Raw genomic sequence first — 27,150 nt, 5'->3', positions numbered from 1 at the left:
TGTCTGTGAGCCCCCTTGTTGGGTGCACTGAACACGAAATACTCGTCTTACTAATAACCAAAGCAGACAGAGGGGGCCGTCTTGGCACACTCCACCTCTGTGACAGGACACTTGCTCCCCCGGCACCTCCTCCTCTGCTAGGTCCATCTTCCCTCTGGCTGTGCCTCACGTGCTGGGCAGACGTAGTGGGTGCCTGTGCAGCAGGAAAATGAGGTCCCGTGGCTGCTGATTCTCGAACACCTGAAGTTCTTCCAGCCAGAACTCTCTGTTCTCAAAGTTCTAATCTCCACATAATGGCTGACTTATCTGGGCTTATCTAGAATCCTCTCCAGTTTTCAGCTGGGCCCTGTGAGCCTTATCTGAAAGTCTTAGATACTCAGCCCTACAACCGAAATGGAATTTGCTTTGAGGACTTGACTGACCTCAAAGTCTGAACTCCTTAGAGTTCCTTTGGTACCACACTTATCTACCATCACTGCAACCTCTCTGAATCAACAAATTTGTCCCGTTAAGGATGTCTATCCTTTCTCCTAGGGTGACTCTCCCCTGTCCAAACCCCCTCTCTGTCCAGCGCACTGTCATTTCCACCTTGGGGAGCGCAGCAGCCCCAGCCCCTCTTAGCACGCTACTCTGGGAGGCACGTCCAGGCCTGGGAGGCAGGGGTGTCCTCTGCCTGGACACCAGCAGCACTGGCCTCTCTCTTCTTCCTAGTAAACCTCCGTTTTTCCCTTTGATTTTTAAGCAACTCCAAGTTTAAGATAAAGGCCTTAAAGATAACTTTCTCTGCCTCTCCCTTTCTAGGTATTTGCATAGGAATCAGAGGAGTTCATCTTGTGAGTAAATGCTTAACGTCTTCGCCTGTTTCCTTCCTTCCTTCTCTCTCTGCCCCGGATTCTACAGTGCAGCCGCCCCCAGGTCACCAGCGCCTCTGCAGAGCCCACCTCCTCTGCAGCAAGGCAGATGGCCTTTTCTTCAAAAACAATGTGGCTCCAATGCTAGTAGCTGAAGTGAGCCCTATGGCACAGATGTACACTAGTCTGAGGTTGTTAGCACCTTCTCGAGGTGCCCCACAACATTCCGTCTCGCCCTACGACTCACGTTTGAGGAAGTATTCCCTTTCATACCCAGAGCTATCTTAACTCAGACTGCAGCCCCCACCTGCCAGCCTGGAGGGAAACTTCATCCCAGCCATTTTTAGGTGTCACCCCATCCCCCATGGGGTCTGTCCTAGAACCTGGAGATTTCTGTGGCACCTGGGAGGTGAGGGACTGGCCTCTGGCCTTCGCTGTATCGCAATAGTGATAACTCTCTGCCTCACGGCCACGAGGGAGGCTGCAATCCTCTTGCCTCAGTGTGGCCTTCCCAAGTGCACCCGGCACAGCTGCGCTCTCAAGGCTTCTGCCCGCTGCCTTGGGGAGCAGAGCTGTGCAAAGGCCCCTTGCTGGGGCCCGACACACCACCTCCTTCCAGGCGTGGGGGCCGGGGACGGAGGGGAGAGTGTCTGTTTCTCACCCTCCGATCTGCCCTCTCCTCCTCCTGTCCCAGAAGTTGGGCAGAGTCTCCTTGTTGGGTTTAGATGTTAACAGAGACAGACTGTGTCTGCCGTCATCTGGGCTAAAATACAAGGAATTACAAAGTCTGCCACCTGTTTTAAATGAGCTAGAAAGGAACACTGTTGGGAGGGCAAACAGTAAAATTCCAGAGTTGTCCTGCTGGGTTGATTCGGAGGCCGTAACGAAGGCAAAACATCACCCAAACACTGGTCACTATGGAAATTAAGAGAAGGAGACAGATTTGAGAGACAGTAATCCATACAGCTTAGTCCGTGAGAGAATCTCTTGTGACTACAGAGCTTCTGACTTTGGAGAGGCTGGGACGTGCCGCAGGGAAGAGAGGGACCTGTTCGTAACGCGGACTCGCAGTCCCACGCTCTGGATGCAAATCTCACCTCGGCTGCTCACTGGTTGTGTGACCATGGGCACATTAATGTCACTTCTAAGCCTCAGTTTCCCCGTAAGTAAAATGGGGTTACTACTTCCCACTCATATGGTTGTTTGGGGCGTTAAGTAAAGTGGTGAAAACAGTGGCCATGACCTGGTGAGTATCCAGTAAATGTCCGCTGTTATTACAAAGAGATACCATTAGCTAAATCGGTAACGCGGGAGGAGCGAGTCTGGAGGGTTAGCTCTGTGGAGCCCCTGCTTCAGAAGAGGTGACCTCCAGGCGCGCTGAGAGGGGCAGGCGCCTGGTAGCTGGATTCCTCTAGAATCCGAAACAAAATTCAGGATTGAAGATGGAAGATGTGGGAGTCCTATGGCCTCAAGGAGTAGTCACAACCCTGGGCTGGGAGGGGTGCTCCAGGGATGTGCAAGAAGTTACAGGGCCAGGGGCCAGGCCCGCACATCTGTTCCAACTGTGAGTGACCCTGCTGCAGCGCGTCCCTCTGTGTCATCTTTAGAATGACTCCATTGTTTGGAGATGAATATGAATATCCCCTTTAGGGTCTCCACGTCAGAGGTGTCATCTCATGGTCCTCTGTGACCCACCTCACTGCAATGAGAGTGAATCGTCCACAGTCAGCTAAATCGGGTGGGCTCCTTTCCGTCTGGAATTACAGTCTCTAGAAAATAAAATAACTCTTTTGGAAGGCTCTTCAAAAGCAAACCTTGCACGCCTTCAATCTAGAGGAGTCTTTTGCTGAAAACTGAAGCAGAATTGACAGTGTTCGGGACTTGCCCATCCTTCCCGCTCAAATCATTGGAAATAAAAAGTCAGTCTAAAGAATTTTCTTAAGCAAAATCAGGAGTAGCTAGAAGTGAGCGAGCTGAAACTGGAGGGAAATTCCTTTGTTCAGTCCAGGTTGCAGTGAATGCCCAGCAGGCGGCTAACCCAGTTCATTAACAGAAAAAGACATGTTCTTAAATGCTGTTCTCAGCAGCACATGCCTAGAGAAACATTGTGACAGTGAAAATGCGTTCTAGAAATCCTAGCTCTAGATTGTTGAAACTTTAGTTTTTGTCATCAATGAATGCATAAATCATTCCCCCCAAAATATTTCTCCTTATTTAAAACAATTAACTATCATGTGTTTACTGTGTGCCTGTGCCCATTCCTAGAACAATGCAGTTTTTCTTGCTACTCTGGAACTCAGAAACGTCTGTATTTAGAATGTTTAATGTTACAGGGTCATTTTTTACCATGCACCTTTTTTTCATATAATTGACATATTAAAACCTTTATCTCTGATTTTGAGACCTAAATTCTGACCTGAGAAGCGGTCTGCAAGTAGCATCCTGTCGAGCTTAGATGTGCTGTTTTTCCTGCCTGTCTCTTCTCCTCTTTATTCCCGCTGTCGGCCCTCATGGCTCTCCCGGGGTCCTGGCGCTTTCAGGTTCTCCGCGCATTGCTGACTGCTGAAGCCCTCGGCCGGGCTGAGATGGCAGGTGGGAGCGGGAAGGGCTCCATCTCCTCCCGCCAGACGTCTCCTCTTTCACTAGTGCTGCAGACATTGAACAGCTTAAGAATAAGCTCCTATGTGAGCCCTTGGAGGCCAGGGAGTATTGTTGAATTCAGAAAGGAATCGCTTTCTTTTAGTGATAATTTGAATATTTTGACAATGAAGCTGAGCTACTCCACTGCGTGGTTTGCGTACTTGGTGTCATGGGCACCCTTCCCAGGAAGCAGAGGAGAGCCCCCACCTCTCTGAATTCATAAATTGGTCTTGTCCATTGGTGAGATGGGTAGGAGCAAAAAAGAATCATCCAGAAGAATTCTACTCTCTTGCTTTAATGTTTTAAAGCCCTTTAAAAAAAAATTAATACAGGCTTTTGGAGACCACCCAATTAAACCTCCACAATAAATGCTGAGTATTTTGAGAAGAGAGATGGACCATGAAGATGATTTGTGAAGTGTTTATACATGCAAAGTGAGGAATATGTTTAAAGCAAATTCCCTGGATGATTCAGACAAGGAGCCTACTCACCTCCAAAGGTTTTCCTGAACTGTGATGGGTTATTTTTAAACTTTAGTTGTCTAACAATGGCTTAATTTTTCCATTTTTAACTTAAAAGTATGTTCTCATACAAAATAAACGGATGTGGCCTTTTTTATCAAATTAAGAGAAGGGAAAACAGACAGGCCACCAGCTCAGTAAATTGCTTAGGTGAGACCTAATTGGCTTTGTTTCGCAACAGATTTACCTTTGTGCCGGTTAAGAAAATCCTGAAAAGCTTTCCCCCTAAGAGGATCGAGTGACTGGAATAGTCTTAGTTGGAAGAAGCCAAGTTTTATAATTAACTGGTGAGCAGAGATACTGGTTTCGAATGCTCGCCAGGGATCAGTGTGGCAAGGCCAGCTGCAGACTGGCCTCCTGGAGACCTGGTGAAAACGGTTCCCAGGGCCCCGGGGATGCTGCTTCAGTGGCACTAATGTGTGCTGTGGCCTGGGAATCTGTATTGTTAAAAGGTCTCCCTGGTAATTCTAATGCATAGCCAGGTTTGGTAACTACTGAATTATGTATTCAATTTAGAGACTTCAGCCTTTTCACCCTGCAAATCTGATAAATCTCTACGTTTATAGGAAGCATTTGTTGATGAATGTCCACTGGTTACTGCTGACTTTTTTCAGTTTATAATTTGTTTCTGGGTCTGTTAGTACCTAGATTTGCATACGTGTTTTATGGTATTCTAATACTGTTGGTTTAAAAAAAAATACCATTTCCTCTGAGTGCTATTTTGAATATTTTATGTAAGCAATTTCATGTTTTTTTTTTCTACTTGCAGAAAGCAGGGGAAAACTTCAGGGTTTTTCTAATCCAGTTGCAAGTAGGACAAAGGATATAATATGAATACTTAAAGATCTCCTTGGAGATATTGAAAATCTTTTAAGTTACAACAGTAGGAACTTTATCACACCTTTAAATATATCGGATGATCTAAATGTTTAAGACTTTTGCCATATGGTATATCTGAGATACCTTAAAATTAAGGGTGGTGGGTCTATTGAGATATTATACTACACGATTTTGAAGTTTAATGTTATCTGTAAAGTCACCTATTAAAATGCATGCAACAGTGGTAGACAGTCTCCACGCGTTACCGGTCGTGCGTGTGCCCTTGAAGGGAAGCCCCCATCGCACCGTCACAGGGGACACGTTTCTCTAGCTCCATTCACTGAAGATGTGCAAGATCTCTCCTTACAGGTTCGCATCCTCAGAGGAACTTCAGAGTGGACTCCATGACCGCCTCCGAGCTGACGCTTCCTGTCACCCAGTAGGTACGCCGGCCATGGGAGCTTTTCAAAGGCATTCTGTCTGGGTGTGTTTATTAAGAATTGCTTGGAGACACGTAGTACAATTTGCCAAGAAGGCTCAAGGCACTTCAAAAAGGTTCTAGGAGAGAATAAATACTTTTCCCCCTGAAACTGCAGAGTACCTTAGAACAGAGTTCTTTTAACCTTTCCTTTTTTAAAAGCATGAATATCTCTGCAAGCAGGGAATCAGACGATGCTGTGAGTAACTTTTCATATCCTCTGCTGTCCTCCCTCCACAGCCCCCGTAATACCTGCAGATCTGTGGAATTTTCTGCTGACAACCCTGTTAGCTCAAAGGCTTGAAAGCTGCCCTGGCGACACTCCTACCTTGTGTACACAGGGAACGTGTAAAAGGCTGCCCTCCCCTTTGTGGCAGATGTTGACTGATAAGCCTGAGGAGGATGCTGGTCACATACCAGTTGCACTGGGGAATCCAGCTGCAGGTTCTGAGGCTTTCTTGGGAAATACTGTAGTAAAAGCTATTGCTGATGTCTGCTGCTCATGCAGATGGCTTAGCTAGGAGGATGGCAAGGCCTAAGAGGAATGGGCACTTGGCTTCACTCAGAACACCTGGGTTTGGCCCTTGGTCCCCATCATCGTCATCGATAATGATATTAATAGAATCTACCACTTTTGGGGTACTCACAGTGCGCCAGGCACTTGGCTTCGTGTAGTACGTTACTTGCAGTATCTTAGTTCCTCTGGGCTAAGAACTTAAGTCTCTGCACCTCAGTTTCCTCATCTGTTAGGTAGGGATGAAGATGCCTTTCTACCTAACTCACAGGTCTGTTAGATGGAAATGATTCAGTGAAATAGCATGAGAGAGCTTTGTGAGTTCAACTGAAATCATATTGTTTTACTAAAGATTATTTTAGTTCCCTTTGAAATACGATAATCTCACTAAACAATATTTTTATTTATTGGCTGAGAAATTGAAATGCATCCCAACATGGCCAGCATGGCTACTAGAAACTGAGAAAGGCACTAGCGGTTCTAATGAGGTGGGGAGGGGATCTCGCCCTCATTGCTTCTGTTTACCGCATGGTTGACATTGGAAGACTGGGCGTGATCACCAGGAAGGGCCTGGCATGTGTCTGCCCTGGATTCGGTGGTGAGTCTGGGGGCTTAAGACAGGTTGGGGGGCAGCTGACACACTAGGCAGTGTCTGTCTCTGGAGCTGAGCAGGACAAGCCCGGGCAGGATGGACAGGACAGCCGCCCGGCAAGCAGAGAGGAAGAACAACTTGAGACATCGCTATAGGCTACTGGGAAGGAGCAGCAAGCACGCAGCGGCGGGAAATTGGGGCTTATTGTGAGCAAGGTGCCTGGCCTCCAGGGCGACAGGAGCGCAGAGCAGCACATCGAAGCTGCCGCGGATGGACTGTGGGATGGACCACACATGTGGATTGTGAGGACAGCTACTTAGAGAGTTCACATTCCTCCCATTGAACCGGGTACGATTGTAATGGTTTGTTAAACCAACAAAGGACCGAAAGCTGTGAATGGGGGAGAGAAAAGACTTAAGGTGAAAAGGAGAGGGGCCCAGCTTGCTAGCAGTCCTCTCTCTAAGCATTCTCCCCCATTTCCTTGACATTCCTTTCTCCCTTTCAGAGAAGCCGGTGCAGGAACTTGGAGAAGTTACCTTGTCTTTCCAGGACCATTTTCTTTTAAAATGGAAACCTGAGGAAATGTTTATCATCTTAAAAAGAAAAACGTTAAAAACTAGGGTCATCTTAAAGGGCCAGTGATAAAAATTAAGGGTTTCTGGATGAACCATTTGCTTTGCATCATGTGAATTTATTGGACGTGTCATGGAAGGGCAGAGGGAAAATTCTCCCATGAGCGCTGTGCAGTAGTTTTGTCTGATCAGTAAAGCGTGTGACTTAGAGGTGGGCCGCGTGCTCCTGGAGGAGGGGAGCAGCGTCGGACCATGGCAGGCAATTTCACGCATCTCTCTTAACTCTGTACACAGTTTAGAGTGGAGTGCGTTCTGGATGCTCATCCGTTGAAAAAGCTTGGGGTAAAAAGTGTAAGCTGTTATTTAAAACTGCCAATTACATTCGTGTCCATTTGGGTAATCAGATTTGGTCTCAGGCTCATCTTGTGTAAAAAGAACCACTTACTTTCAGAACAGTGCTTTTAAATCTGTTCCCTCAGGCTAACGAAGTTAACCGTGGGGGAGGGGCAACTGATGACTGGTGAGTTTTTTCCTGTGTAAAGCGATCTGTGGATGAAACGGCCTCACTTTCACTGGCTCCCAGTTCCCACAGGGTAACCCCGGGTTCCTCTCGCGGTCACTCGTGTTGGGGCCGCTGCGCCCTCGTGCTCACACCCTCCCGCCCCCGCGGCCCCGTGCTGCCTCCTGCCTCTGCGCTTTCCCATGTCCTTCCTCCGCCTGAAATACACCTCCTTCCTCCCTTTTGTCCGCCTGGTATACTCCTAGACTCAGCCTAAGTAGTCATTACCGAAATTTAGAAAGTCCAGATACAAAGGAAAAACGAAGTCATCTCTAATTCCGCCAACCAGAGACACTGCTCATGTATTGTCATCTGTACCAACAGGCCTTTTTCTATTTATTTAGAGATCGTTTTAGGATCAAACAGTCCACCTAAGTCTTGAGCATCCTTTCTAGATCTCATATCGCTTTTAAGTTTCCTTGGGGAGATTTTAACTCAGGAATCTGGCTTCCATCATCAGTGTGACTAGTCTGCTTTCCTTATTTCTTTTCTCAGTGTGGGCCTTTACCCTCACACACTTCCTGGGAAGGAGCCAGGCTTTTCTTTTCCCTCGAATGGCAACCGCATTAGGACAATAGGCCGGGCCGCTAATTAGGTAAGTTTTGGTTCCTCCGCGCCCTCCTCTCCGAGTCCCGGGAGGAGATCACCGCTGTCAGCTATAGAAGCCGACCCTGAAGAGGCCCAAAGGCGAGTCGCCGAGGATTTGCCGGGAGGGAGGAGGGGGATATATTTTCGGCTGTCACAAAGGAATAGTCCCCATCACTGACTTTAATGACTAGAAAATCTTCTCCTAATAGCAGAGGCTCTTGTCTGGGTTTCAGAACGGCTCTCCCCCGCCCGCGCCGCTACCTCGCGTTCATGAATAGTCCTCTGAAAACCAGGTCCGGCCCGTCTCGGCCTGAGAACCAGCCCTGGACCTCACGCTCGCCCCTGGGATGCCCATGCCCGTTTTGCTTGCTTGTGCACATTTGATGTTTCTTCCTAAATGTTATATTTAAGAATACACAGTGTGTGGTGGGGAGAGGAGAAGGAGGGAAGATTTACGAACCTGCAAAGGTGTTTCCTTCCCTGCTTTCCGACGGTATTACGCGGAACGGCAGCCGTCGAAGCGCTTTGGCTGCTCCGAGGCGGCTCCGCCGTGCGACCCCCGCTGCCGCTCTGTCCGGGAGAGGGGCGTGGGTGCTCGCAGACCTGCTTCCGTTGAGGCACCGCCGCCGTGGCGCCCGGGGCCTGTCCCCTTGGTGGTGGGGCTTCTCTTAGGCTTCTGTGGCTCTTTGAGGCTCACGTTCCTGGGCTCCTCCCGATCCAGCTGAGACAGAGTTCTATTGGTGTTCTCTACCCCCTTCTCTCTCTTCTCCTCCTGCCTTCCTCACCCCACCTCCAGGTAGCCCCCAGTGGCTAGCCTTGACTATTAAATAGGTTAGATATTATCCTCAGTCTGCTAACTGTATTATGACGAAGAAAGTTTCCCACTCTGAAAAGCCTACCTTCTTCTAGTAGAGTGGGCAACCATACAGGGGTTTTGAGCTTTTAGAGTCTTGTTTTATACTATTGCCATCCAGAAATTGTTCTGGAACATCTTATCAAGTTTTTTTTAATGCAGTCTTAATTCTCATTTTGCTTATTTTTATTGCCGTAGCCTTGTCACGACCCTATTTTACCCAAGAGGAACGGGCAGAGTTTAGAGGCGGAAGGCTCCTTCTGTGATTGGCGCCTCTGAGGGTTACCTGTCCCCACAAGCCTGCTTCCGCCCTGTTCCAGGTGCAGAGTGGATATCCTAGGGGAGGGTCAGGCTAGCTGCAGCCTGCCGGAAAGAAAACAAATTCCTCCTCACCCCCAGGACAACCCACTTTACCAAACCACTCTGGGGAGAACAAACTCTCTTGATCAAGGTTGATGATCATTTGAGCTTACTGACGGGATCTGAGGCCACCCATGTAATTTATAAAGTCACTTACACAAGCCAGATTCAGAATGGGATCCACTTCCCCGAAGCCAAAGGGTGCCGTTCGTTCTATTTCATTCTAGAAGAGTAGCTCAGCTTCTCCTCGTTGCTGCAGGTCTCCTTGCTGGCCTGAATGCCCATTAGGCACCATTAAACCCAACACGTCTACAACTGAACTCCTAACTCCTGTGTTTTGCTGGATTTTTCTCCTGGGGCTCATCCTTCGTTTCCCTCTCCGCCACCACCATCACCTCTTTCCTCTGACCTAACCTAAGTCCTAATCTAATGGGTCTGTTTACTAGGTGTCTTTTCACCCTGCCCTCACTTCCTCTCTGCCACTGTTATGTCTTCTGAGATATGGCAGAAGCCAAAATGGTCCCAGCATGCTGCAGTACATTGTACACATCCCTACCAGAATTATTCTTGAAGCGTGTACTCTGACGACAAGTCCATTGCTCATAGTGGATTCCTGTCACCTGTCTCCCTGGTCATCAGTCCTGGGTCGTCCTTGCCCCTTGGACTTTGGCTCCTCTTGGTCTTCAGTGCTCTCTGAGGCTTAGATTGCTGTGCTTATGCCCTTCCCATTGCTTCATCCCATTCCTGTTGAGACAAGTGTTTTCTTGGTACTCTCTGCCTACTTCCACCTCCCTCTTCCCACCTCCACAAAACTCAGAGTTAGTGCCTAGCCTTCACTAAATAGGTTAGTCGTCCTGCTAAAATATTACAACAGAAAAGCCCACCTTCCCCTCGTGGAAGGAAGCAATCCATCCTGACCCTTCATGATTTAATCTTTGCTTCTCTCTTTAGCCTGTTTGTCCACATTGCCCCCTATTTGCATCACATTCCAGTCCTATTTCTTTTCAGGGGTGTATGTTGATTTATTCCTTTGGCCTGAAATAGACCACTTCCCCTTGGACCCGGGGTAAACTTGCAGGCCCGGCGCCAACTTTGACTTCTCCGTGAGACCTCTCTTGATCTCCCAAGCAAGAAATGATCACTCCTCATACAACCATACTCCTTATCCACCTTGAGTTTTAATAATTATATCCGCGTTTCTGTTTTTTCATGCATAAATCTTCATAGAGCGATTTCATTGTATCCTATGTGTTAATTCCTGAGGAAGAGCATCTTTGAATGCACGTCCTGTCCATGACTCTAGGCTTGTGTGTCACTCTTTCCTTGTCACTGGGTATTACTTGGTTTTGCCTGACTTTCTAATTTTTGCCAATCTGGTTGGTTTGAAAATTGAATTTCATTCCAGTGTGTTTGTTTGTCTGGGTGGGTGGGTGGGGGTGTTAAGAACTATAACAGAAAATGTCAGAGGTCTTAAGTGCATGACAAAAGAAAAAGGAAATTATATTTCTATTTGCCAGCATGTAGAAATGCAGTTAATTTTGTATTTTGATTTTTATAACTGAATGCCTTGCCAAGCTTTCTCATTCTGATACGCTATATGTGGATTCTATGTAGACAGTCATCTGTAAATGATGAAAGATTTATTCCATTCTGCTTTTACATCTTTCATTTCTTTTTATTGCTTTATTGTATGGTCCACAACTTCTAGTACAAATGTTTAGCAAGAAGGGGTGATAATAGGTAGCTTTATCATGTGATGAAGATAGGAAACTGTTTCGTTAACTTAAAAATTATCTCCTCTTTCCTGTTTTTTAGTCTGACGATGCATATTTTACCCCTTTAACCTATGAGTGATTTTACTGTTGATTAGTCTCTAGGTGAGATTAGCTGGGTTCTAAAAGGTCGTTTCATGGTGTTAATCACTGGTGAGCATTAGGACTAGCAAACACGTAAAAAGAGCCGGCACCCTCAGCAGAAGCCACACTGGCAAACACAAAGGCGCGTGAGAGTCGTCAGGGAGTTCATTACACCTGCAGAGTCTCACATGCTGCCCCAGCGCGTGTGACTGCAGTGCCGGCCCCTGCCCCTGCCCTGGAGTCTTGCACTGCCTTTTTTATTGTCATTTTCTTTAAAAAAAGAAAAAAATCCTGTTTTTCTTTTAGGGATTTCTCTCTTTCTCTGGGACATGAGTGAGAGTTGTTTTTCATGTCGTCTTCTCTCCATAGAGTCTTTTTTTTCCATCTTTCTCCTAGCTGCTTTTTTCTCTCTGTCCTCTGTCAGTTTTTCCTGTTGGATGCTTTCTCCTGGTTTCTGCTGATCCTCGGCTCCCTCCTGATTTACGAGGAAGCCATACAAAAGCTGAGGAAGCTCTGGATACTTAGGGCTTGTCAGTGAGGGCTTCGTCGTAGGCCACTGCGGGTAAACTGTGGCACTGCTGTTTGTCCTGGTCATGACTCTCTTCTCGTGAGCTGGTCACTTTTCCCAGAGAAGACTCCTCCAGTGTCCCGCCCTGGAGAGTGGTGGCCAGGGCTCTGACAGCCAGAGAGGGGAAGTACAGAGACTTCCCCATAATTCAGCCTGTCTCAGCGTAGTACCCCTCAGCCCTCTACCAGGAGGGGGTCAGAGGGCCGATTGTGTCACTAACAGACTTTCAACCTCTCCTTCTCTTTTTATACCCCCTTCCAGAGGTACCCAGTGTCCAGATTTCTGAGACTTTTGGTGGGCTCTGCAGGTTAAATCAGGTAGCTTCATAGCTTTTCATTACTGGCCTAGAATTCAGCTTTCTTAGGACTGCTGAGCCAGTTACTGCTGGTTTACCTGCTTTCCAGTTGCTAAAATTTTGCTACAGTTTTCTCCTTTCCTGTTACCTTAGGCTGTGATTTTGAAAAATCTCATTAATACTGTGTTAGAGAGCTTCAGGAGAGACTGGTTCCGTCCCCATCTCTAAGCAGATATTACTTACACTGTTTGTAGATAGGAAGTCAGCACCCTGTCCTTTTTCAAATTCTCTAAGTCTAGTGCATAGAACTGATGTTCTAAAGCTGTGGTGTCATCTACTGGATGGCTTTCTCATTAATTTTCTTTCTGAATATTAGATAAATAACTCACTTTGGCTTTCTGGCTTAGTTTAGGCCTTGTTTATAAGAAAATAAGGGCTTAGTCACTGGGTTAATGAAAGTCAGCCTCTCAAGGTGACAACTGAAAGGAGTCAGTGGGCAGCAGACCTGCTGGCTCCACAGACTGGGGGGTCTGCTGGGGGGCGCTCCCCAGGTGGAACAGAGGGCACGGCCAGTCGGGGCTTCCCACCAACAAGCGAAAACGGGGGCAAATTGTTTCAGACGTAGTAAGGTGGAGAGGTCTCCTAGGCTGCTGAATGAATAGTTCTGGAGGGAGCACAGAAGAGCCGTTTGTGGAGGCAGGTTCTCACCAAACATTTTCCTCTTCCTAAATTAGCCGTGGTTCTTAGTGAGCTACTTTTATCTCTGCCACAACCACTTGAGCCCAAGTCACAGGGTCTCACCTGGACTATTATAATCGCTTCCTCAGTGGTATCTAGTCCCGCCATTTCACCCTGTAGCAAAGGAGCTCATTCCTCTGCCTGGGAGTGACAGGGCAAAGTAGGAGTATTCCAGGTGGACCAGGGGTGCAGGACATTCCAGGAAAGCACCTAATGTGGAGCAAACAGAAGCAGGAGAGAAGGTGGCACGTGATGGATCTGTGGCCCTGGTTGCCTTTGGGACACTATGGGAGAAGGGTCTGCAGATGTAGCAGGTGATAAGCCTTGTGGATCCAGCTCAAGAGTTTGTCCGAGGCAAGAGCCTTCTTCCAAGTGATGTGTCAGCTCAGGTGTTAGTGGATTTTAATAATAATATCCTACTTCTTTATTGAAGAGATATACACACACACCCCTTAAAGATTTTTAAACATGCTGACAAAGGAACCCCTATGATTTTGAGGGCAACCTGCCCTCTGGTTGAAAGGTAGTCCTGTCTTACATGATAGGATCTATTAAATTATCGTCTGTACCCATATTCGAAATGAAATTTGTACAAGTTGTTTACTGCTTGAATTTCAGAAGAATATCATTATAGAACCTTTTTTTTTTTTTTTTTTTACTTTAACCTGATAAAAATGCAGTGATTGAGGCACAAAATATATGGCCCATGGCTTAGGAAATACCAGTGACTTTGTGAAGAGTCAAACCAGATTAATGGCACCAAGAGGGATTGTCTCTTTTTTCATCTAAGGTCAGTGTCCTTTAACATGGTTGAATCTAGGACCTGAGAAAATCCGAAGAAAGCTATGGCCCCGCTCCCCATAAGAACTCCAGTACACAATGCCTCCTAATTTTGCACAGAATTTCAGAGAACTGACAGCCGTAGGCCCCACTTATGAGCCCCTGCTCTAAGTTAAGGCTGCAAACCCAGCCATAGCCCTCTGATAAGGTGCTCCTCAAGGCCTCGTATCTGTCATCAACCAAGTGAGTCCAGCCCCATGAGCACCTATTTTGCTGTTTAGACGTATAACAAGCCCCAACTCTCCTAACATCGTACTTGCTCAGATACAACACCGAACAAATTTTACAACACTGAACAAATTTTACAACACACGTGCATAATGAAAAATAAGCAGTTACAACTACCTGAGGGTTCTGAGTATCATCTTCTTTCTCCCGCTGATGTTTCTGTATAGTTTTTCATTGATGATAGAGACTTGCTACCAAAGTCCTTCAAAGCACTGATACTGAGGGAAGCACCCTCTCTGGAAGCCTCCTAGAGCAAAATAAGCAATGAATTTCCACCTACCCCGCTCCAGGATTGGCTGTTTTCTAGTGTGAGTAAGAGAAGAGAGAGAACCTCGTTAGAGGCCCTTTTTAAATTGGCCTTAACACATTCATATGAAAACCATGCCAGGGTTTGGGAGTATGAGAGAAAGGGAAACACTGGCAGTAGAACCTTCTTACCCACAAGGAGTGGTGATGAATGGAGTCAAAAAAAGAACTGAAGTACCCATGTCGGAAGACTAAAAATGGAAATTCAATTTCCTCTCAGAAATGGGCCTTGCATTGTGTCCCTGGGGACAATGGAAATAGAAGTCAGAAGTCATAGTTTATTTTGAGAATGTTGTAAGACACTTGTCCCCCATTAGATGATTGTGTTACGCAGCATTGGGGACGTCCTGGAACTACACTTGTGCTCCGACTTCTCTACCATCATATACCACCGGCCCTCAGGGAACACAGCCCTTCCTGGCTGTTGCCATATATATATGTTCTTATTCCAATCTGATCCTCTCTTATCCCTAAAATAATCAGCATGAACAGAATGAAGCAGATGGCACAAGCCTTCTTTGGCATACTGGCAGATCTGTATCACTCACTCAGTATTTTTAGAATCAAGGGGATTGAGAATTAGGTCCTGAGATGTTTTGGGGGAAGACTTACTGTCTTTCCAGGGTGACAGGTGTTGAAATGTCACCGTATTGAAGACTCAGATGCAATCTGTATGTCAAGTCACAGAAGAGACTGATTATCGTCAGGACCATCCCTTTGTCAGTTCGCTGTTAGGATTGTTGGTGGTTTGCCAGATAATAGAAAGTTAATCACAAGCCTGTTTTAAGGATGTGGCCAGAAAGCGCATCAGGTTTCAACCAAAGATTGGAATCAGCAGCAGCCAGCCAGTGCTGGTCAAGTACATGATGATGGGAGACGTTGTATTATCCACGCAGTTTATTTTTTAAAAATAGCTGAGCTTTGATCCTCAGCCATAATGAATTTATAGTCTGTTGGGAAAGACTATTTTTATAGAAGTTTGTGATTCTATCATGAAAACAGTGTAATTATTTATATTTGAAGGTCCAATTAATGAAATACACAGTTATGGCAAATGAAATGTTATCACTATTTGTGAATTTGAATTCATCACTAAAAAGAGGAAATTAAAGAATGTTCCTTGTCACATGATTAATTCAGTTCAACATTTGAGGACCCCTTAGTGTTGGGCTAGGTGTATTTAACACACAGACCTAAAACTCAAAAAGATAAAGTCTTGGGAAAAGACATTCATGAAATAAGTATAAAAGTGTTGAAGTCATTTAACTTTTTTTGTTCTTTGAGAGAAAGTTCAATGGGGAACAAAGAGTTGGAAGAGGTGTCTCACGTTCAAGTAAAACTTGTCTAAAATTCCCTGAAGATGCCTGCCATCTTTGCAGGCCTGGGGAAATGTAGGCGATAAAGATGCCTGTTGGACTTCTGACTCTAGAGAAGTGGCTGGACAGTGGATCTGGGAAAACTATTCAGTGCTACAGGGCAGGCACTTTTGTATTAATTGACCAGATCTTATTTTTACCTTCATTCTTGGTGTGTTGGTAAGCAGTCAGTCAAGGTTGATATTTGTTTAGAAACAACGAATGTAGGCTTTTTACTTGCCACCTCGTGTGTCCTTTCTGTGTATGTGAGCGTGTGTGTTGTCCAGACTCCTGGTTCCTCCCAGTAGGAATAACAGACGCTGTATTATATATAGGGAGAGAACGTGTGTCTTTTCCCCTTATATCCACAGCTGAGTGGTTAGAACCACGTGCCAGCGTGCCACTGATGGTTTTTACTTCTAATCTGCGTGTTTCATAAATATATTTGTTTGGTGTGGTGTTGGATGACAACATGCTTTCAGATCCATCTTGTTTCTGTTGGTTTCCCCAACAGCCTGTTTCCATGCCTCAGGTGGATGTTAGATGAGGAAACGGAAACTCAGGACATAGCTAACCCGTGGGCAAGCTAGAAGTTGAACTGGGGGAGCTTTCTGCTGCATTCACAGAACGAGTGAATAGAGCCACACAAATCACCCCCGTGCTTCAAAGATTACACCAGAGGGTGAATCAGCCGCAGGGTTGTGTCTGAAGAAGAGCACAGCCTTGCCTTTACAAACCCTTTTGACAGTGGAACCAAGAGTCTCTCTGGCTGTCCAGTATAGCAGCCACAAGCCACATGTGGCTATTTCCAGTTAAATAAAACAAAAATTTCAGTTTCTCAGTGGCACACTGTAATTGTCCAACAGCCGTCATATATAAGACATTTCCATCATCACACAAAGTTCTACTGGACATACTGGTCACCCCACAAAAAGCAAGAGTTGGGGAGAATGAATTTACTGAGAGAAGCTGATAAAAGTGTACATGCAGAGGTTGGTGTAGGTGAGAGAAATAGAAAATCGTCACCACCAAACCAGCTCCTTCTCTCGAGTGACTAGGGCTATTTTGAGTTCAGCTATAAACAAGGAAAAGATGAATTTCAGGCTTCATATTGTGTATACATCTTAATCTTTTTTAATAGACCTGGAAAGAACACAGAAACTTGCAGTGAATGAGTCTATTTAATGATGATGATAAATTCTGTGCCTTTTATAGCTGGGCCGGTATTATGGCCAGACCAGGCTGCATGAGAAGTAGGACACATCATGAGACCTGGCAGCAGAAACTCGGCCACACAGGAGAGAATTCCTGGAAGGAATTATTTTGTTTGTGGCCAGGGTTGTTGGGGATGCCTCAGGCCTGAACTGGATGACTGAGGGAACCAGGAGTTGTGGGAGAGGAGCTCGGACAGAACGAGGACGGGGGCTCATTTCTAATTGTACTTGGTCACAGAGAAACAGGGTATGTGCGTGCTGCCATCAGAAAGGAGGTTTGGTGCCAAGATGCTGGCTGAGAACGCCAGTGTCCCCAGCTTTGGCTCAGGGCTGAAGCTTCAGGTCAGAGTGCACACGTCAGCTCTGAAGGTTCCCAGCAGGTGGGAAAGGACAGTGCAGGGTGTCTGCCTGTGTTGGCTCCGTGTGAACTCTGACCAGACACTGACAACATCAGAGCTAGTTGACGAGGAACACGAGACGTTTGCTGCAGGTTCTGCCCATGAGGAAAGGAATGTACGTTTGTTGAGATACATGTGTTGTGTGCTACTATCTTTAAAATGCTGTAACTGTTATAAATCTTGTCTAGCTGGACTCCAGCTTTCTGATTTGAAAGCTACTCAAAAGGTAAGTAAAAATTAACTTTTAACAATAGAGAGCAACTCGAAAGACTTGGCAATAAATGAACTGCAGGAAGCAGACCCCTTGAAGACCTGCTGTGGCCGGTCAGCTTCCCAGCAGTGCCCCACTTACTTGACAGAGTCCAGGAAAGGCTGGCCTGGCGCAGAAGTGACTCCAGTGCGTTGAATGGAAGCAGATAGGACTCTGATGTTTTAAGTGCTGGCACTTGAAAGGTTCACGTCCACCACCTGAGAATTGCTGTCTAGCACAGCACGGGACTCTAGCTAGCCAGGGTTTTACTGTGGTGTTCACGAGGCTGCCTCGGACTCTGCAGGCTCCTCAGATGATGGTGCATTGGTAGAAAAAGAGAGCCTGGTTTTGGTGACTTTGCCTGGGTTGGAAGGTGTGGACATAATTGGGGTTTGAGACAGGTTGAGGTTGAGGAGGCAGCAGGCCCACCTCCTAGATGTGGCCCACCCACAGGTAGTGGGGCCTTCAGGGTTGGGCAATGAGAAATGTCCCCGACAGCGAAAGGGGAAGAGAGTAGGAGAAAAGTTTACTGGAGGATGGAGCCTACACATTTGTAGGTGGCCTGAGCTTGACCCCAAGCCATCAGGGTGGTTTCTGTGGGACTATTCTGTGTCCCCTCTAAAGGCACGACATGCATGAAGTAAACTAGTTTTGAAGAGTGTTGTTTACATCATAGGTCAGGTCCTTCTGCATGGTAACCTTACAAACAAATTAACTTAGATGTATACAAATGATTTTGTCTCGTCTCCTGGAAGTTTAAACAGGTGTGATAAACACCTTGTGTTGTGAGTGAGGAGGACTAGCCCATGGTTTGAATAGGCAGGGGTGGTTTCTGTTTCTGTACCAGTAAAACACTCGAACACAGGGCAGGTATTTTTCTTCCTTTGAATCGGCCAGTCGAGCCTCACTCTAACCTGGAATTGTGGTCTGAAGTAGGTAATACTGAGTCTGTGGAAATTGCTGTCTCCATTACAAAGGAAAGTGCTTCATCCACCGTCAACACACTGTGTGCGTGACTGCTCAGATGCGTCAGACAGGTGGTTTATATGCAGAAGGACCTCTTAAAGCACACAGGGAGGACAGAGAACTGGGCTGCATTAGAGCCGCTTAGAGGAGCATGTGGAATCCTGGGTAGTGGATTCTGAACTGCTGGGGGAGGAAAAGCAATGTTTTCAAATGACTAATGCGAGAACACTGTTCCTCTTCTCTCCACAGACAGTCTGGTGGTCCAGGACATGCCCCGGCTCTAGTGATGCAGATTACCTTTCTGCTCCTGGCATCTCATCTGTGCCTCAGCCCTTCTCCCCCCCGCCTGAGACTGCAGATAAATTGGGATGTGGGAAAGCAGGAAGCAAAGCTGGTGGTAACCGAGAGGCCCATGTCTGGGTAGAACTCGGCCCAGGCGCACGCCGCCGCCTCTCCCCTGGTCTGGAGTGCAGCTGCCACGCTCTGCTGATGTGCTCAGGACCAGCCTTACATTTGTGCTTAAATGGCACAGCATTTGGTCAGCGCATCTGAAAAGGAAGGTGTGAGAAGCAAAGCCCATGGCCACCTTCCCCTGCCAAATATGTGGCAAGACATTTCTCAGCCTGGAGAAGTTCACGATCCACAGTTATTCTCACTCCAGGGAGCGACCGTACAAGTGCTTGCAGCCAGACTGTGGCAAGGCCTTCATTTCCAGATATAAGTTAATGAGGTGAGAGGCCTCAGGAAAGGCGTGAACTTGCACAGGGGCCTTCAAGGGCTCTGCTGGTCTCAGACCGAACGCTGTAGGGGAGAAGGGACGCAGAGTGTGGACGCCTTTCAGCCTTTAAAGCTGTTTATCTCCAGTGACTTACTGTAGCTTTATGTGACAGCTTTACTGTGCAACGTCACTTCATTCTTTAAACAAATATTTCTTATGCTCCTACAATATGCCAGGCCTAAGAACAGAAAGATGAGGAGACCCATGGCGGGAGACAGTCGTGCAAACACAGCTAAAAGGCAATCTAAGTGCCTTTATAGCGCTGTGCAGGTGGAGGTAGTCATTCTCTACTGCGAGAGGGGACCTGGGAGGAAGGCTTCTCAGAAAGGGACAGTCTCCAGCGGGACATAGAGAATGAATAGGAGCGGGCAGAGGTTCTGGGACAGCCCTCAGCCTTGGCCTTAAAGCACACAGGTACAGAGGTAGTGCTGGCGGAGGAGCGGCTGAGGCAGGAAGGAAGCAGCTCCTAGCAGGCCTGATCCACTGTCCCCTTTAGGGTTGGTTTGAGCGAATGAGTCTACGTAGTGAAACATGCTTTGATTAGAATGCTAGAAAGATGGTGCTGGTAGTAACTCGGAGAAGAGAGAAGAGGCAAGTAGACCAATGTGAAATGTGTTGTAACAGTCCAGGCGTGAAATCCGGAGGTCTTGTCCAGGTCTTGACAGTGAGGATGGAGAGGAGGAACATAGCAGCTTCTCAACCAGGGTCTAAAAGCCACGCTAACAAGTAGATTCTGTTGGGTCTACAGATGTCATGTGCATTTAATCAGGTTTCCACAGGCATCCATGATACGCCAAAGGATAAAAACCATTCTTAACAGATGAGTCCTTTTTTAAAAAATAGTACATTTAATCTGAGTTAGTCCTTGAGTGTCTGTTAGGTCCTCACTTCCATGAAGGAAGTGAATATATGGGATATAGCTTCTGCCTCCAAAGGATTTTTATATCATGGAAATGACAGAACGTACACCAAATTGCTAAGCTGTGCAGTAGTCTGATTGACAGCGGATGCTGTGCACACTATGTACGCGGTGCCCTCGGAGCTACTCATGCAGAAGCCCCACTAACATACATATCTTTTGATACTTGGTTAAGGGAAATGTGTCATTTGCCTCTAATCCTCATGAAATGAACTTTAAGGCTTCAAATTTCAAACTCCTCACCTATAACTGCAAAGCTGAGAGTCAGAATTTAGCAAGAGAAGATTTCTGAGTATTAACATGGACCACATTCTTACTAAATCTTGGAGTACCCTTGGAGGAAGGCACTTGAAAGAGAAAAAAGATATTCATTATGCTCCTGGCCCTCAAAAATATCACTATTATAGATAATGTAGTTTAATAAGCTGATTTTTAAAATCAGCCTATAAATGCTTAGCTATTTTAAAATTCAAATGTGTTCTGTACACAGGCAAATCTCTAGCTGCCAAAAATATAAGTATTGAGTGCCTACTGTGTGCACCAATTCTGTTGCGAAGGCTTCCTGTTTTGCAACAAGCTTCTGATGTGTACCCAGTCATTCTCCTTACCCGAACACTGAAAGCAGCATTGGCTGCAGTTAAGCCACAGTGAAGCTACTCTAACTGTGGATAAAGACCAAAGTACGTGTAGGAGCTGAATATTTGCAAAAGACGGTGGAGCTAACAGATTACTGGAGTGACAGGAATTAGGTGGGATTACTGTGGTAGCCACAGTGAAGATGATGTCTTAAGTGATATTTAGGAGGCCGTAGTTCTGAGCAGGGGAAACGACTTGTTCAGTTAAGGGTGTGAACTGAGGCAGAAAAGGGAAGCAGTGTACTTATGCAAGAACCGCCTTCCCTGCCACGGCCACCACCATTTCTTGTCTCTGGCCTGAAGCAGTGATCTCATGAAGGAAGAGAGTGTGGTGAGATGGCAGGGTGCTTTAGGTTTTGCTGTTTTTTAAAAAGGGTGGGATTCCATCCCACTTCCCTCAGTTGCACTATAAGCTCCATTTTATAAGCGGAGGTTGAAGGAGCAAATAACTAACTTGCTTAAGTGGGAAAGAGAACATGAGTCCCCTACAGCGAACAGTGAAAGCAGTTAGATGGAGACAGCAGAGGCAAGAAAAGATGATTTGGCAAGGGAGGCCAAAGTCCTGGTTGGTTGGAAGTCTTAATGGAAGCAGTTGCGCCTGAAGACTTCTAAGATCATTGACATGATCCTGGTGACACCCAAAGATGGTGGTATTTGGTGCTTACTGTAGGACAGGCTGAATCTGGTGGTCTCCTGGGTTGTGAGGTAAGAAGAGAAGTTGAAGGAAGGAAACAAGTGGTTGAAGGTAATTTCAGCTCTAAGATGATCCTGTTCTAGATTGGTAAGAAAGGGATAAATTTAAAAAGAGAAGAATGGGATGCCAGGACAAGGACAGAGTCAGGAAACTCAGAGGGATGGGAGCCGCCGAAATATGAAAAGTGGTGAGAGTGCTCATGTACTAGTTGTGCCGCCCTGTGCCCTTCCCATCTCGAGGACAGGAGAGGACAGGAGAGGGGGTGGGAAACACCAGGTCCAAAGTTGTTATCTGGGCATTGATCTACCCATGGGTGATCAATGGAATCTAAGCAGATAAAGATCCTCCAGAAAGAGAAAAGGGAAGAGAGGCAAGAACGGAAGATCCAGGACAGGGCTGTGGGGTCTTCCTATTCACTAGTACTGGAGCCAATGGAAAGAGAGTTGTTTAAATGCCAAGTTTGTAAATCAGTGCCCTCACACCTATTCCTGATGATGCATCTATGGATATGTTGTATTAAGAACGTAGTTCTCTGCCCTCTAATAGACTCTACAAACCCTTTCTGCAACTGACAAATGTTTCTGGAACTTGAAGACACCAGCATCATTTCGGGTCTCTCGAGTAGCTGTTGCAGTGGCTCCTGTTCCTCAACACTGGACCTGTCTCACAGAGCTCACCACATTGTGTGTGTCCCTTTGTGTGCCAAGCTCTGGTGTCTTGGATGGAACTGGTGGAACTTACTTTTCTTTCTATTACCTGCATGTAGCAGTCTACCTTTTTCTTAAGGGAGACAGGAAGGAGATAATGAGGTTTTGCTTTATATTTAAGAAAATGACAATTAGATTCAGATCAGCTTTATATTTTTGAACTGGCTTCCAGTCTGCCTCCTAGTCAGAACCACCACTATCTTCTGAACAGCTGCTACTGTAGACCCCTTACCAATTCTACCTCTGGAAAAGGATCAGGAATGGACAGTACAGGGTAGAAGGGGGGGGTGAAGGTGCGATTAATACACTTTGACTTATACTGTCTTTAAAGAAATTCTATCTTTTTTATAGAATGAGTTGTTAGAAATTCTTTTGTATCCAAAGTCACAAGCTCTGTTGCATTTAAACTGTTAGTAGGACAAGTTTTAGCCTCTAAAGACTAAACACCTAAAAGAATTAACTGACAAGAGGGACATGAAGCAAACTGTGTTGCACCTGCAAGTCGCAAGTTGTAATTAAGGATGCTATTTTGTAAAAAATACTAACATATAGGACTTCGGGTTTTATATGATACATTTAGTTATTAAAATGAGCCTTTTTACAGTTTTAAGGATGACAACTTAGGGTTTCTTTATCTCAATGAGTCTTAAAAAACCAACAATTTAGATTTTAGGAATTCAGAGGACCTATGATTAAAATGGAATTGTGATGGTTTTCCAGAACTAACTTGTGCTTTACAATTATAAATAAAAAACAGCTATTTCCAGGTTGACTGCGATGACAATGGCTTGTCCCTGAAGCTCAGTGTTAAAGAAGAACTTAGAACTGCTGTTAGGAATAGCAGTTTTGTCCTTCTACGAAAAGACCTTTGGAATTTTGCCAATGAAATTACCAATGACCTTTAGGAAGTGACTTGAAGGCATCTAAGAGGGATCTTGAAGAAATGGAGATGGGCTGCACACATCTGAGATGACAGTTGATAGAAAGTGTTAAATGGAGGAAAGCAAGACTTGAGCATAAAGATCTCCCAGGAGGCATGAGGCTCGGAGCACAGGGGTGGGGTTGGCACTCTGGGTCCAGTTAGATGCTTTCTCCAAGGTGAAGGATAGACTTTTTAGTGTTATGTCTATGGCCTGAACTTTTTGTCTCAGTCCATAAGACCAAGCAGGATTAAAGGATTATTTCTAAATTCTTTGTTTTATTTTGGGTGAGACAATAGATATTGGTTAATTTTAGACTTTAAGTGTACATGCTAAAAACTGAAGATTATTTATTGGAACAATAGAATTAACAATATAACTTTCCTACAGCAGAAGGGAAAAGAAGAGCGTATGGCAACCCAATAGTAAAAAAAAGTAAAGAAAAACATTAAATAGAAGGCAGGAAATAAAAATGATAGTAATACATCCAAATGTATTAGCAATTAGAACAATATAAATTTTTTAATTTATCAGTTAATATGCAGTGATTTTCAGTTTGCATTAAAATACAAACCAAAAAAGACCAACTAGGAATTGTATTAGGAACAATAACCTGAAACTGGAGGGTAATGGAGTTCTGTATAGAAGGCAAGTTGGGTCATTTTTGGAAATCCAGGAATTTTCAGAGTATAGAATACTCATTTAACCCCTTCCTGGAAAATATTTTTCATGATATATTTGTTTAGAAATCTTTGTATACATTAGGAAAATATGTTCTCAAAGCATATTCTTTACAGTCGTGAAAATGACGTTAAGTCTTTAGTAGCGCCTTTTTTTAATTATGAAGTTTTATGTATGTGTAGAACCTGGAAAATATAGCAAATGACTTTAAAACTGAAAATGATCTCTTACACCGCCACCTAGAGAAAACTATTAACATTTGAATGTTGTTTCTACACCTTTCTTCGGCTCTTAAAAACCAGAGTCTCTCGTGAAATTGTTCCCTTCTGCTCCTAGGCACATGGCTACCCACTCACCCCAGAAATCTCACCAGTGTGCTCACTGTGAGAAGACCTTCAACCGGAAAGACCACCTAAAGAACCACCTCCAGACTCATGACCCCAACAAAATGGCCTTTGGGTGTGAGGAGTGTGGGAAGAAGTACAACACCGTGCTGGGCTACAAGAGGCACCTGGCCCTCCATGCGGCCAGCAGCGGCGACCTGACCTGTGGGGTCTGTGCCCTGGAGCTAGGGAGCACAGAGGTGCTGCTGGACCACCTCAAAGCCCACGCTGAAGAGAAGCCCCCTACTGGAACCAAGGAGAAGAAGCACCAGTGCGACCACTGCGAGCGCTGCTTCTACACCCGGAAGGACGTGCGGCGCCACCTGGTGGTCCACACAGGCTGCAAGGACTTCCTGTGCCAGTTCTGCGCCCAGAGATTTGGGCGCAAAGACCACCTCACACGACATACCAAGAAGACACACTCACAGGAGCTGATGAAGGAGAGCCTGCGGTCTGGAGACCTTCTGAGCACCTTCCACTCCATCTCTCCCCAGTTTCAGCTGAAGCCTGACCCGTTGTCTCCTTTCCCTATAGGAGCTCCTGCACAGAACGGGCTTGCAAGTAGCCTGCCAGCTGAGGTACACAGCCACACCCACAATCTCTCGGAGCAAACCTCCCAGCCTGTACAACCGCTGCCAGAGCCCCTGCTCCCCCTCCACCCCGTGGCCTCTCCCAGCTCTCCTCCCGCCCCCCTCCAGAATCACAAGTACAACACCGGTTCTACCTCATACTCCCCACTTGCAAGCCTGTCCCTCAAAGCAGATACTAAAGGATTTTGCAATATTAATTTGCTTGAGGACTTGCCTCTGCAAGAGCCTCAGTCACCTCACAAGCTCAACCCAGGTTTTGATCTGGCTAAGGGAAGTGCTGGTAAAGTAAACCTGCCCAAGGAGCTACCTGCAGATGCTGTGAACCTAACAATACCTGCCTCTTTGGACATTTCCCCTCTGTTGGGCTTCTGGCAGCTGCCCCCTCCTGCTACCCAAAATGCCTTTGGGAATAGCACTCTCACCCTGGGGCCTGGGGAGTCTCTGCCCCATCGGTTAGGCTGTCTGGGGCAGCAGCAACAAGATCCCTCACTAGCCATGAGCACTCTGAGCCTGGGCCAGCTCCCCCTCCCTCCCATCCCCCATGTTTTCCCGGCTGGCACTGGTTCGGCTATCCTGCCTCATTTCCATCATGCATTCAGATGACTGGTTTTTGAAGCCTACTTGTCATATCCTGAAAGATGTTTTAAGAAGCATTTTAAACATCAGTTATCATACAAGGAAAGATTTGGAAAGCAGGACTGGGAATATGACTTATTCAGTGATGACTGACTTTAGATAAGAGAGTTCTCGAACTGCATGTGTTGTGCCAATCTGTCCTGAGTGTTCATGCTTTGTACCAAATTTGACAAGCAAGTATTCTTAATGGAACTGCAACTGTTGTCATAACCAACATCCAAACGAGGGCTGCTATATCTAGGTGTTCGTCAAAGTGAATTTAATCAATCATAAGCCATGATCATCATAATGTTAACTCAATAACTTTGTGTGGCACTGCCTAGTAAGGGACCTACGGAAAGGTGTGGATTCCTCCGAAATGGAAGAACTTTTCAAATAAGAGAATACCCTTTGTGCCGCATACTATAACTAGGCTGTGTATTTCTTTTCAGGGATTTTTCTACCTTCAGGGTTGGATGTAGTTTAGTCACTATTGCCGTAGCCAACCTGTAGTTTTACAGAAACAATTTCTTGTGGAATAATAGACGTCTCCATTTTAAAACAGCATTTTAAATGTAGTTTGAATATTTTCCACAAGATGCTACAATGTGAGTTATTACTTACTTCATTTATCTTAAAGACTAAACTGGTTGTCAGTTACATCTGACAGAAAAAAAAAAAAATCACTGTGTAACCAGGTTAAGTGGTAAAATAATCCAGGCGTCAGTCAAAAAAAGCATTTTGCTGACTTTAATACTGATTATATTTTTAACAGGAATTTAAGAAAATATTACTGGAATTTAAATATATATATATATTAAAAAAACAATTTTCTTTGCTCTGTCTGGCTTAAAATACTACTCTGCTTAAGTATTATTTTTAATCACCAATAAACGCATTTAAAATTCATCATTTAAGTCAATATTAGTTTTATTCAAAAAGATAACATTTTGCAATGTAATTATACTCTATCTCTTGAATTTGATATCTAATGAGTTTTACAAATATAAAACCTAACCTTTTTTTAAAGCTTTGTCTTTTGTGTTTAGAGGCTTTCTATATGAAGATATATATCTTACATATAATAAACTCTACAAATCCTGCATACGGCTTGGTCAATTTTTATGTACACCTGCACTGCGTAACCATCCAGACGGAGATATACAACATTTCCGGCTCCCTCATGCCCTCTCCTGGTCATTACTTCCCACACAGAAACTACTATTCTGACCTCTATTCAGTATCTATTAGAAACTACCTGTTTTTGAGTAAAATAATTATGATTTAAGGTAGAAGCTTACATGCTTCAGTTAAATTCCCAGCCCTAAGAACTTATTCCTAAAAGTTACTATATGACATTCGGAACCCTTCCATAAGGTTATGTAATTTGTTTCTAGATGTATGGGTCAGAATACTGGTTACTGAGGTTGTCTACCCTGGGCTACCATGATCCAGTTTTACAATGCTGTTTACCATTAATTTCTAGTACAAATTAGAAACTTGCTTGTTCCTTACTGGGAGTCCTTCAGAAAGTACGTCCCCCTGAGTCTGACAAGCCTGTTTATTTTTGTTTGCTTCATCTCTAAAAAGGGTGGGAGTGGGTAGAGAAAAGGAAGCCTTGAGTTTGTTGGCCCATCAAAGAAGCCTATTAGCCAAATATGAGAAACCCTAGCTGCTCACCGCACTTAACAGTGATGCTGATGACCATAAAGGGCGGGACGATGGCAGACAAGCTCCCTGAGGCTGGACTGGTGCATGTGGAGCTGACATGGTGGACTGTTAAACTACAGTTTAACCTGGGGGAAGAAATGAGACAAAGGGACATAGGTTACCTCATCAGTAGGAATCCACTGCTCTGGGATGTCTC

At 45.4% G+C, this 27,150-nt stretch overlaps 2 protein-coding genes across 21 annotated transcripts in view; one reads left to right on the top strand and one right to left on the bottom strand.

Annotated features, from left to right (window-relative positions):
• The window catches only part of PLAGL1 (PLAG1 like zinc finger 1), an 84,935-nt gene extending 58,963 nt beyond the window's left edge, over nucleotides 1-25,972 (top strand). For 3 of the 11 annotated variants that reach the window (XM_070506588.1, XM_070506576.1, XM_044768765.2), the window contains 4 exons: nucleotides 802-833; nucleotides 5,201-5,274; nucleotides 18,611-19,091; nucleotides 24,032-25,972. In XM_070506588.1, the coding sequence (XP_070362689.1) occupies nucleotides 18,940-19,091; nucleotides 24,032-25,271 (1,392 nt within the window). In that variant the 5' untranslated portion in view covers nucleotides 802-833; nucleotides 5,201-5,274; nucleotides 18,611-18,939 and the 3' untranslated portion in view covers nucleotides 25,272-25,972. Of the gene's footprint in view, nucleotides 1-801; nucleotides 5,275-18,610; nucleotides 19,092-24,031 lie in introns of all 11 variants that reach the window. The other 8 variants (XM_070506579.1, XM_070506581.1, XM_070506596.1 and 5 more) reach the window with 6 other exon arrangements.
• Nucleotides 1-27,150, bottom strand: part of ZC2HC1B (zinc finger C2HC-type containing 1B) — a 72,284-nt gene that overhangs the window by 2,201 nt on the left and 42,933 nt on the right. For 5 of the 10 annotated variants that reach the window (XR_011502500.1, XR_011502499.1, XM_070506597.1 and 2 more), the window contains 2 exons: nucleotides 26,964-27,079; nucleotides 5,281-14,119 (listed from right to left, as the gene is read on the bottom strand). The gene's annotated coding sequence lies outside the window, so the exon portion shown is untranslated. Of the gene's footprint in view, nucleotides 1-5,280; nucleotides 14,120-26,018; nucleotides 27,080-27,150 lie in introns of those variants that run through there. The other 5 variants (XM_070506601.1, XM_070506604.1, XM_070506609.1 and 2 more) reach the window with 3 other exon arrangements.

This window comes from Equus asinus, chromosome 1 (genome assembly GCF_041296235.1).
Source record: "Equus asinus isolate D_3611 breed Donkey chromosome 1, EquAss-T2T_v2, whole genome shotgun sequence".
Classification (NCBI taxonomy): domain Eukaryota; kingdom Metazoa; phylum Chordata; class Mammalia; order Perissodactyla; family Equidae; genus Equus; species Equus asinus.
This window is presented reverse-complemented; position numbering and strand designations above follow the sequence as displayed.